Source organism: Pipistrellus kuhlii, unplaced genomic scaffold (assembly GCF_014108245.1).
Source record: "Pipistrellus kuhlii isolate mPipKuh1 unplaced genomic scaffold, mPipKuh1.p scaffold_m20_p_8, whole genome shotgun sequence".
NCBI lineage: Eukaryota > Metazoa > Chordata > Mammalia > Chiroptera > Vespertilionidae > Pipistrellus > Pipistrellus kuhlii.
Genome location: NW_023425584.1, coordinates 57,387,366 through 57,399,911, shown reverse-complemented (window position 1 = coordinate 57,399,911; position 12,546 = coordinate 57,387,366). Strand labels below are relative to the sequence as shown.

Sequence of the window (12,546 nt, the reverse complement as noted above, 5' to 3'; positions counted from 1 at the left end):
TGCTTCCCTTGGGTTTTGACCATGTTTAATTACATGTTTGCAGAGCACATTAAAATCTATGGGTAAACACTATAGACATTACAAATAAATATTATAAATAAATGAACACATATTAATATTAAGTGTGATTCATTATTCCTGAGAAGAGTGGACACTTTTTTTCAAGTTCACAGTAATTAAAAAGGGAATAATTTAGGTGATGAAATATGTGAATAGAATGGCATTAAATTTAGCACGGAAAGGTTTTGCATTAAGTAGTTTCCCAAACTATGTATGTAATCTCCATCTTTTGGATCATTGTGGCGGATAATTAGAAGTCATTAGTTGTTCATGACACAGGGGCAGAAAGTTGTTACATGGCCCCCTTTTTTTAGCTGGGTCTGTTTAATGCTACTTGCTAAATCTAGATAGTTAACGAATGGGGTAAATATATAACTCATCAAATTAAGGCTATTTCAGGTAAGCGTGATTTATTTATTGTTTGTGTAAAATCTTTAATCAGGGATTCTCTGAAATCTTCGGTTTACATTTCATTTCTTAAGCAGTGTGTGGCATATTATGCATAGTCTGGCATAATTGTGCTTCAGTGTACAAGGTAGTATGGATAGTAAAATGTCAGTGTTACAATCATGAGTTTTAAGATACGTAGGTTGTAGGCATGAAGCCAGGTTGTGAGAGAAATCACACCTAGTCTCAGCACCGAAAAGCATCCGTGCCTGCGGAAGTGTGATTTCCTGACTTCATCTGCCAGGTTCCCATTTGGTTAGTTTCCTCCTTGAGAGAAGCGGCACGTTTTCTCCAGAGAGAGGCAGGCAGTGGGAGCCTTCCCTGGCATGCGCAGCATGGGGGTAATTTAATGTAAAGGAGGAGAGGAGTTTTTGTCATAACTGCTAGATGGATGAAAGTTGTAGAACCTGATTATTTAGTTCTTGAGTGGCCATTTACATATATATATATATATATATATATATATATATATAGTAGTAAAATATAGGTAAAGTAACCACCTTTTAAGTGTACAATTCAGTAGTAGTAAGTACATTCACATGGTGATGCAACCATTGCCACCATCATCTCCAGAATTTTTTTCATCCTCTCAAACTGGAAGTTCATTCTCATTATTACTTACCCCTCACCCTGCAGCCCCCGACAAAACCACCATTTGTTTCTCTCTATTCACTTGATGAATCTAGGTACTTCATTTAAGTGGAATTGTACAGTATTTGTCCTTTTGTAACTTGATTATTTCACTCAGCATAGTGTCTTTAAGGTTGATCCATGGAGCTTGTAACAGAATTTTTTTAACTTTTTAAGACTGAAAAATATTCCATTCTATCTATCTATCTATCTATCTATCTATCTATCTATCCACACACACACACACACACACACACACACACACACTACATTTTGTTTAAACATTCATTCATAGATGGACATGAGGTTGCTTCTCTCTTTTGACACCATTTATTTAAAAAAAAAACACAAACTATTTTTAGAGCAATTTACAGTAAAATTGAGGGTAAGATACAGATACTTTCCATATTTCCCCACACATAGATAGCCTCCCCTAATATCAGTCAGCATCACTAACCAGAATGATACTTTTTTTTTTTTTAACCAAGGAAGAACTTACATTGACATTTCATAGTCACTCAAAGTCCCTACTTTACCTTATGGTTCATTCTTGGTGTTGTACATTCTGTGAGTTTGGACAAATGTGTATGGCATATAAATGTATCATTATAGTATCATACAGAGTATTTTCTCTGCCCTAAAAATCTTCTGTGCTCCATCTATTTATCTCCCATCAATTGGCTTTTTTCACTTAGAGTTATGCATTTATAACGTTTCTCTGTGTCTTTTCATGGCTTGATGACTCTATTTTTAGTGCTGAATAATATTTCATTGTATTGATGTACTACAGTTTATCCATTAACCTACCAAAAGACCTCTCAATAGCTTCTGAGTTTTGCCAAATTATGAATAAAAGTTTATGAAATTATGAATATAAATAATAAATACAAACATTATGGTTATAAATATTCATATGCAGGTTTTATGTGGACAACTGTTTTTAACTCATGAGTATAATTGCTGGATTATATGGTGCTATATTTAGTTTTATGAAAAACCACCACCCTCTCTTCCAAACAATTAGGGTTTCAGTATTTTGGATTTTGACCATTTTAATAGGCATATTATGGTATCTTATTGTTGTTTTAACCATGTTTAATTGCATGTTTGCAGAACACATTGAAATCTATGGGTAAACACTATAGATATTTCAGATAAATATATATAAATGAACACATAGTAATATTAAGTGTGATTCATTATTACTGTGAAAAGATGCCGCATCTTTTCATATGCTTAATTACCATTCATATATTTTCTTTGATGACATATCTATTAGTGTCTTTGGCCCATATTTAATTGTTTTGTCTTATTCAGCTTTAAGTATTCTTTCTATATTTTTGATAAGTCCTTTATTAAAAGTGTCTTTTGCATATATTTTTTTCTCAGTCTATGGCTTGTCTTCTGATTTTCTTACAGTAATCTTTCATAGTTCCAGATGTCTTTAATTTTAATGAGGTCTAGCTTATCAATGATTTTTTCATGGATACTGTCTTTGCTATTGTATCTAAAAAGGCATTACTATAACCAAGTTCTTTTGGGGTTTTTCCTCCGGCTATCTCTTTATTGTATGAATTTTATAGCTTTACATTTTACATTTAGGTCTGTGATCCATTTTGAGTTAATTTTTGTGACGGGTATAAGGTTTGTGTCTTTTTTTTTTTTTTTTTTTTTTGGCTAGTTAGTGTCCAATTGTCCCAGTACCATTTATTGAGGTGACTATCTTTACTATATCATATTGCCTTTTCTCCTTTGTCAAATTCAGTGCCATTTGCTTTGAAATAATTTGTCTATTAAAGAAAAGTATTTGAAATTTTGAAAAAACTAGTTTACAAGATGATATATGATCTTGCTAATGTCCATTCCCAGTCAGTGGAGATTTTACTCATTCAAGAAAATGTGAGTGCTTACGATATAAACCATGCTAGGTACTACATTGGCTAACAAACAGTACCAACCATCATGGAGATTAGAGTGTAGCAGGGGAAGCAGACACTACTTCTTAAGTAATTTCATGATTAAATATAAAATCACAACTAATAATTCCTACAGGGAAGTGATACACAATATCTTGATAACTTTGAGGGCATTTCACAGTATGGTTTTGAGGGTGGAGTAGGAGTCAGTCAGGAAAGGGAGGGTGAAGGAGAGTTTAGGCAGGGAGAGGAATCAACATGTGGAAAGGTCCTCTTGCTCATTGAAGGAAACCTGAGCAGCCCAGGTGACTTAGAGGCCATGATTGTGGTGTAAGTGTTGAAAACATACATCTTGCAGACCATAATAAGAGTTTTAGTCTATACTGAGAGCATGTATTTTAATTTGAAAAAGGTCTTAATGGATTCAATTGAAATGATAAGATTTTAGTTTTTAAAAGACCCCAGAAGGTAGTTTGTTAAGCTGGTTGGGTGGGTGGGGTTAGAATTCAATCAAGACAGTTCAATAAAGAAGACATTTGGAATTTTCAAGGCAAAAATAATGATTGGCATTGGATGGTAGCAGAGGTCAAAAGGAATCTAAATTTGAGACAAGGTGGAGAATTTAGTTAATGGATATTGTGATGGATTGGACATGGAGAAAGGTGGTAAGGATAACGCCTAGATGTATAAATTGTATAATAGAACCCTGATGGTCCTTCATCTGCAATGTGCGTGGAGTGAGGAAATGGTGGAAGTCAAAGTACAAAGTAGGTGATTCTTGAGAGATTTGATTGTGAAGTAAGGAAGAGATTAGACTGTAGCCATAGAGCATGTAGGCTTCATAGAAGGTTTCTGGATTTTGTTTTGTTTTTGAGTTGAGAGATGCCTGAACATATTTAGAAGCCAGTGCAGGTCATCTCTAGTTAAGGGGGAGACACTGACTATATGTGGAGAAAGAGGGAAGGTGGGTAATGTTAGAAGTCTATGAAAGGGGTCCGTTGGAGATGGATGGGGAGAAAGATCCAACATAGTGGTGTGGAGGGAATGTTGCCTTTAAATATGAGGGGTAAAGCAAAGAGACGAGGTTGCAGTGTTAGGTAGGTAGGCAAAAAACACAGATTAGCAAATACTGATAATTCCAAAGTCGATTATATTAAAGTAGCTGGATCTTTCATACCTGTGTTCCATTACGTGTACCATTTATAGGTTTGACTGTAAGAAACTGACCCATGCTTCAGAGTTAAAATGTCCTATTCCTTGTCATGATATGATGTCTTTCAAGTAACTCACATAGGTGAAAAGAAGAGAGTTTATGGTGTAATTAAATTAAATTGGAGCTCTTAAAAAAAAAACCCAAGTGAGTTTATTTTGATATTATTTGCAAGGCGGTGTGTGTGTGTGTGTGTGTGTGTGTGTGTTGTTTGTGAAAATCACATCTCCTAAATTTATATAAAGCTTGTTGAATGTGCATTTTGTAAATTTTTAATAGATACTTGTTTCCTATGGCACAGTGATACCTTAGGGTGGGGAAGAGGTCGCTTCCATTCCATCTTCACCTTGGTGCAAAATCATGGTTTAGTTCAAAGCTGTTCAAGTAAGTCCTTGCTCCGTTTTCCCACCGTGTCTTCAGTGATATTATTTGGAGTCAGCAATCAACGGATTCCATCCCTCTGAGACTTGCTTAACCTACAGCCGCTGATAGAACACAGGCAAGAGCTTGTTACTTTATCTGAATTGTCCATCGCTACCTTAATGAGTGAAATGGTTAAGTAGAGGAGGGGGCGAGCCTTAAGGAATGTGCGTTCCATTCGAGCTGAATATTTCAGTGTATATAGGGAGAGGGAGGGCGAGAGAGAAATCTACTTACATCACTGGAACTGCATTGAGTGTGAGCCTTGCAGGTTGAGAGACAGACTACAGTGCCTTGCTTTCTGCAGGAAGCAGCAATGCCGTTTGTTTCCTAAGAAGGAATTTTTTTATTTAGGGAAGGAAGCTTTCTCTCTACCCAGGAAATGGCTTTCCTTGTGCGTTGCTATGCCAACTGCCTGCAGCCATGGTCCTCCAAAGTAAGCACAATAATGTAATTATATTGGTGTATTGCATTCAGACTCATGATTCTCGAGATGTGTGTGTGTGTGTGTGTGTGTGTGTGCGTGGTGCATGTGCTGTGTGTGTGTATGTGTTCGTGACTCTCTTGCTAGCGGTCATGCTTGTGTTGTGAGAGACAGACATCATTAAATTAAATGTCCATCAGTGTCATGCTGCTGAGATTAATTGTGCAAACTTGGTTAGCGGAGTGGGACAGAGATCACCGGTCACCACTCCGCCGGCATCATTAGCAGCTTAGGGAGGAGGTCCCGGTTCACACGCTCTGCCCGGGTTGTTCTTTCTCTCTCTTTTCTCTTCTTTTTTTGTGGGTGGAAGAAGGGGTTCGGCTGTGTGATTGCAAATGAAACAAGAGTGTTAACAATGCTTGGCTGAATGCTAGAGACCGCTTCTGCTACCGCCCTGACCACTCTAGTTCTGTAGGAAGCCTTTCCGAGGGGAGTCTGTGTGCAGTCAGCCATTTTAGCCTTTTTTTTTTTTTTTTCTTTGCTCCTTTTCCTTTGCCTCTCGTGCTTCAGTCTCCGAAATGATCTTCTCTGGGAAGACGGGGAGCTGCCTAAGGTTTCCCCAGCCTTGTCAGAGCCTAAGAGGGTCAGCGTTCCGATGTTATAAAAATGGAGACGAGCACCGTGGCTCGGATTCCTTTTCTGGTCTACAAGTGTGAGGGTTTTTTTTTTTTTTTTAAGCTTGCCAGTAGTGACACTTTAAGCTGCCGCATGGTTTCCTCCTCCCTCTTTTTTTTTTTTTTTTTTCCTTTTCCTCCTCTCTTTCTTTTAATATAATGCTGTCCAGGGTGACTTGCCACCCCTGAGAGGTCGGTGCATGATGTGTGTAAATGCAGTTCAGCATATGTTTCTTCATCATGAAACCACTAGCCATCCCAGCTCAGCATGGAGTTAGGGGCCAGCAGGAGAAACGCTCCGTAAGTATCGCAGACGCTGCCTGTGCTCCGGGAGCACGTCATAGAGATCCGCTTTCCCATGGGGATGATTGCTGCTTCTCCTCGGGGAAAACGGGCTTTTTAGAGGGTATGCTAGTCCGCTTGGAGGCGGGAGGGTAAGTTACAACTGGCTTGTTCTTCCAGTTTTTGTCATTTAAAAAAAAAAAAAATATATATATATATATATATATATATATATATATATATATATATATATATATATATATTTTTTTTTTTTTTTTTTTTTTTTAAACAAGACCAACCTATTTGTGTAAAGCCAAATTAGGAACCTTGAGGAATAGTGCACAGCTGATTTTTAGGATCAAAAATTACAGCTTGACATTTGCTCCTGAACTGAATACTCGAGTAGGTTTTTTTTTTCTTCATTGAATTTAATGAAAAAGGTTATTGGGAACCAGTGTCTCTATGGTAAAAGGCATTCACAAGGAGGTTTGAATGAGGGAGGGAGAGCTTTGCTTATTGATTTGCTAATCAAATGACTGGTGGGACTCCTTTGACTTTTTAACCTGTGTTAATAGGAGATGAGCACACAAGATTTTTTTTTTTTTTTTTTTAACGCCACAAGTACTGCTTTTGTATAATTGATCCCATGAGTTGCCTGTGCATTTGTCATGCTGGAACCCCACAGGCGGCTGCTGCTGTTGGTGAGAAGCACTTTCTATGGCTGACACCACGTCTCAGCCTCCTGCTCCAGGGATGTGAGTTCCCACGGTGCTCCTTTGATGCCCATGGTGGGAGGAACTTTTATGTTCCTGCCATCATGCTAATGCATATGTTTTATGTGTGTGTATATATTTAGATCCCCAAACTGAAAGTGCATACATGTGGGCAGCATACTAGTATATAGTAGTAGCCTAAGCATTTTTTGAAATGTCTGTTTTCACATTCTAGAGTCTAGGTTGGGGTATAGGATTTATCTTTTACGTGTTCCAAAAAGGATAAAATGTTCAACTCAACAATGGAGATAAATCGCCGAGGCTTCAGAAACTTATAGACAGAAAGCCATGAGTTTGGAGGATAAGGCGCTTAGGTTCATGTGTATAATTTGGTCTTGTTCATCATTAGGAACGCAATTATTACCTAAACCCAAGAGGTCTGCAGGTGACTCCATTGGCATGATCTCACTTTCCTGATGAACCCCAGGATGTTCTTAAGTCATTGGTTGTGTTGAAAGCGTGTGAGGATGCTGCGCTGAGAGCCCAGCCCCCTCATAACGAGATCCTGTGGCACCTCACTAACTAAATCTCTTCCGATCAAATGCAGAAAAAGACCAAGCCTTCTCCTTAATGTCTCTAATAGGAAAGGTTGTTACAGAGAAGTTCCACTAGCGTTCGGTGTTATTAAGAGGGTCTTTGAAGTGACGCTGCTCTGCAGACATGGTTTTTTTCAGGGTGAAGTGAACGTATTACTTAAACTCTACTTGAGGACCCTTAGAAGCAAGTTTGAATCACAGGGGTTTTGTTTACCTTTTCCCATATATCCTTTTTTCAAGATGGAGGGATGGAGTACTGACTTATTAATAATACTATAATTTTCATGATCGAAGAGTTGTTAAAACTGGTAGGGGAGGAAAAACTATTACTATGGTAGATATGTTGGCACAGATAATCCTAAATAAGCATGTTTGTTTGTATTTTACTGAAATTTAGGGGAAAAGCTGTGACTAAAGTGCCCCTAGCCGTAAAAATAGCTACGAATCAAGCAATTTCTGGAAAACACGTGAGTGGTGTTTCTCGTGTACTTTTGTTACAAATTGAAGAATGAGAATTTCCCACCTCAGACCATCATACACAGCAGAGTGGGCAGCTTATGATATCAAGATGTTGCTATATACTTGTTGCTGAGTCCTTTGATTATCTAGACTTTGCTGTTTCGTGTGCGACCTTTAGGATTTTAATTATATGCAAGGAGTTGAATAGGAGAATAATTACTCTGGCTCTCACATAGTAGGTGACTCAGAAAAACAGTTGTAGAGCAAAAAGGAAAGAAAATGCCCACTTTTGACCTATAAGGCTTTATGCACACAATGTCAGAGTTAATTTTGAATGAGGAAAATTTAGCAAATTCACAAGTACTTCCGTGTTTGCTTCTTCAAAATGTTTGTGACTTTTTTTTTTTTTAAAGTGGCTGTGTTTCTTTGACTACAGAAGGGAGTGAAATATTGAAAAGAAAAAAGAAAGACATTAAATTGGGAGCACAAGTAGTAAACTCAGTTATTTTACTGAGTTATTTTACCTAGTTACTGGGCTTTATTCATTTTCTGTGTGGCTTAGTGCATGTCTCAGTTGCCAGCACATGGTAGGTATACAATAAATAATCTAGATAGAATTTCTTTTATTGGATTTTTGGATTAATGAAGTCTCATTTAACCCTTTAAAGTAGTAAATTTTAAATATTTTTTATCATTTCTCCTCCCCCTCTCCATTTGGTCAGTTGATAATACTGAGGTGAATGTTGTCTCACCCACCATGCAGCCAGCACTGGGCTTGATTCTTATAGTCATGTAGTGCCTTCAGCTAGTCCTCAGGGGAACATTGTGATTTTGTGAATTTTTAAAATAAAAAAAGATTATTAACATTGAAAAAAGTAGCACTGCATTTTCCAAAAGAAGAATGTTAATAGATGTTACATGAAAAAAGTTTTCCACGCTCAGTAAGTTGGGGGAAACTTTGGGATAACATTACAGGTGTTATCACTCTGTTTATCAACCATTCTGGTTTTTACCTGCCTCTCCTCTTTTCATCCTGCCTCAAGAATCAGGGGTCCTCAAACTTTTTAAAGTGGGGGCCAGATCACGGTCCCTCAGAGAGCTGGAGGGCCGGACTATATGAACTACTAATTCCTATTGTAACACCTCGGCTGCGCTCACTGCCCCAAAAACCTGGCGGGCCGGATCAGACTCCTCTGCGGGCCGCATGTGGCCCGCGGGCCATAGTTTGAAGATGCCTGGATGGGAATAGCATTCCTTAAGCATGCTTTTGAAAATTCAAAGTAGAGGATGACTTTGAAACTTTGTAAATTAAAAAAAAAAAACACATTTAAAATAAATCAATTTGATACTACCAACCTGATCATTTATTTTCTAGTTGTATTTTTTTATTTTTTTAAATATATTTTATTGATTTTTTTACAGAGAGGAAGAGAGAGGGAATAGAGAGTTAGAAACATCGATGAGAGACATCGATCAGCTGCCTCTTGCACACCCCCTACTGGGGATGTGCCCGCAACCAAGGAGCATGCCGTTGACCTGAATCAAACCTGGGACCTTTCAGTCCGCAGGCCAACGCTCTATCCACTGAGCCAAACCGGTTTCGGCTAGTTGGATTTTTTTAAAAGAAATTATGGGTATATGTACTATGCTATATTTATTAAAATAAAAGTTCAGTCATAATTAGATAGTAAACTTTAAAAGCGGTTGATATAAGAAAATGCTTACTCATCAACGTTTCTAGCTCTCTATCTTTCTCCCTTCCTCTCTGTAAAAAATCAATAAAATATATTAAAAAAAAGAAAAGAAAATGCTTACTTAAATGTAGGAAATTAATAGCAATAGCTATCCCTTCATGAGCACCTATCATGTGACAGGCTCTGTATTACATATTATTTGACTTAATAGTTACAACAACCTTTTAAAGAAAGGTGTATTATCAACTTTTTGGAGATAATGAAACTGAGGCTTAGCAAGATTTAAAAAGTATATATATTTAAAGACTGATAAGTGGTGGAGTCATCATCATTGGAATCTAGGTTTGTCTGATTTAAGTCTTTCTTTAACCATGAACCTATTCTTTCTCCTTATATAGACACATTTAGTCTACATTAGATGTGTAGATTTAGCAAGGGTGGGGAACCTTTTTCCTGCCAAGGGCCATTTGGATATTTATAGCATTGTTTGAGGGCCATACAAAATTACCAACTTAAAAATTAGCCTGCTATATTTGGTCAACTATTTAATTAACTCACCCCTAATGCCTTGGCAGGGCCAGACCAAATGATTTCATGGGCCTTATCTGGCCCGAGGGCCTGATGTTCCCCACCCCTGCTTTAGTGTTATAAAAGCTGGTATTAACTCTCGTAACTCTCAGTGAAACATGGTTTGCAAAAAAATACTTTTCTCCTGCTACTGCTTTTCCTGGCATATGTGACATTCCAAGCATTGAATACAAAAAAACAATAATACGATCAAAATTATTTTGTAAAAATTATAAATATAGTTTTATAAAACTACATATTGACATACAGTGAATAATGCATCTATTCTTTTTTTCTCCCAGAAACATAATTTTTCTTTATTGACAATTTTTAAAAAATTGTTTTGCCTCCACAAAAAAAAAAAAAAGAGGTTTTCAGATATTTATCATTAAGCTTAAGTTTAGTAAAGTTTTATTAAATCCTAATTGGGTTTCCCATGACTTTAAATCTAGTAAAAAAAAAAAAATATTGCAGATGTTTGTTTTCTAGTTCTGTATGCTTTCCTTTTAATATCTTGCTAAGTATGAAGATTTCATACCCATCACTAGTTAATATCTCAAGTCATAAAAGACACTGCATAAGGTTTATCATTAATAATTGTGAGATAAGGCCTTATTTTAACTAAATTTAAAAATAATTTTGATATTTTTTTAGTAATTGACATTATGATAGAAAACTCTTCAGTGATTTTTACCCTGTAATATGACTGATGAAGAGCTTGTCTAAGTGGGAGAGACATGTCTGTTGGCTCTGCCATTTTATTTTATTTTTTTCATTGCTTACTTGGGCTGTGTTATTTATATTACTTTCAATCTGTTTCTTTTTTTGATATTATCTTGAGACTTGAATTGGCATGATCAGGAATAGATACCATTCAGTCCAATTCCTTCCTCCTCTTCCTTTTTATGTGTTTGGCCCTATCATGTACCTTGTCATTTTTGCTGCTTAATTCTTTAAATATAAACTCAGTGCCTCATCTTGTTCTGTTGCTTTGTCATTTCTGACAGTCTGACCTTGGTCCCTTGTACTCCATTGGAATCACGGAGCCTTGATATTTTGTTTCCCTGTTTCTGCTTTAGTAAAGTCTGCCTCTCTCTGGGAGCCTAATTCATGATTACCTTTCTGAAGTCCATTCTGTACATGGCTTACTAGTAGCCATAAATATCAATTTCATTATTTCATAAGCCTCTTAATAAAGAAGGATGTAACAAAGCTTAACCATATGTCAACATTCCTGTTGATCACAAAGGCCATCTTATTATCTACATTTCCTCCCTTCTGAATTATCGATAATTCCCCCTCCCCTCCATTTTGATTTTTTTTTTTTTTTTAATTTGGGACAAGATGATCTGAGTGCAAGCACTTAAGGCTCACTTTCCTGTTTTCCAGCTTTCAGTGCTCTTTGCTTAAGTTTCACTTGCTCATTGTCTCTTCATATTCTGCTTCTCTGAAGAATGGTTTGGTGGCACTTAATATGCAATGCTCAGTTTTCTTAATTCTTTCAATTGTTGCTTGCATATTGGCTTGGTCTTTGCAGTTAGGTGAGAACTCGTACCTTGAGTGAATTCTCCCTCTTCTTCATATATTTAGGATATGGTTGGGATTCAAAACTTTGTCAACTGTTTAAGAATACCGTACAGACAAGGAGTTTCTAGGATGGAAGAATACCACATGAGGGTCCAAGGCAGGAAGGTATAGAAGGACAGGAGGAACCAGAAGGTTATGAGGAAAAAGTAGTGAGCTAATCACTGTTGGAATGATTTGTTAGGGAGTACAGGTTGATCCAGGTGATGGTGAGGAAGGTGTTAGGTTACCTGACAAATTAATTTCCACATTTCGGGATCCAGCAAAGGTGTCTGACCTCCTCTCCTCTTCCACCCTCTGACTTCCTTCCCTTTCTATCTTTAGCTAGAATGGATTTAAGAAAACTCAGTTTTTAAAACATTGCTTTTATCGACCATGACAATTTGACCTTGTCTGTAAACATTGGGTACAGTGAATCTTTACTATAATTTGATTGATTCATTTTCCTTAGCGATGTAGGAAATAGCACCAAGATTAATTATAGATGTTAGGTTATTCCTCTTTTGGTCAAGACTCCACCTTTTTTGTATCTGATCTTTATTTTGTTTGTAATGACTTATGTATTTCCTGAGATGAAATAAACTTATCTCTTGGGGAAGTTTTTCCACTGTGCTAGCTAGCAGAAAGGCCGGAGAGGAAGTAATATCCTGTTGTTTTACTCAAGGACAAGGTCATCTTGCCTTGGATTTGGGCCAAGAAACCCTAGCAACAAATAATAGATCTTTTTACCCCGTTAGAAGGAAAGAAATACATTTCAGAAACTTCTCAGTGTATTGTGTACACTACCTATATGTATAGAAAAAAGCTCTATCTCATTGTAGGACATGTTGAAGAAAAGATCTTACTTTTAGTTAAAAGAAGAGGTGTATT

At 36.9% G+C, this 12,546-nt stretch overlaps 1 protein-coding gene across 17 annotated transcripts in view; it reads left to right on the top strand.

The window, feature by feature from the left end:
- RAPGEF2 (Rap guanine nucleotide exchange factor 2) overlaps window positions 1–12,546 on the top strand; it is a 226,943-nt gene that overhangs the window by 139,795 nt on the left and 74,602 nt on the right. For 3 of the 17 annotated variants that reach the window (XM_036424422.2, XM_036424421.2, XM_036424420.2), the window contains exon 1: window positions 5,648–6,081. The exons of the other annotated variants lie outside the window; for them this stretch is intronic. In XM_036424422.2, coding sequence (XP_036280315.1) covers window positions 5,995–6,081 — 87 coding nt within the window. In that variant the 5' untranslated portion in view covers window positions 5,648–5,994. Of the gene's footprint in view, window positions 1–5,647; window positions 6,082–12,546 lie in introns of those variants that run through there. 17 annotated transcript variants of the gene reach the window in all.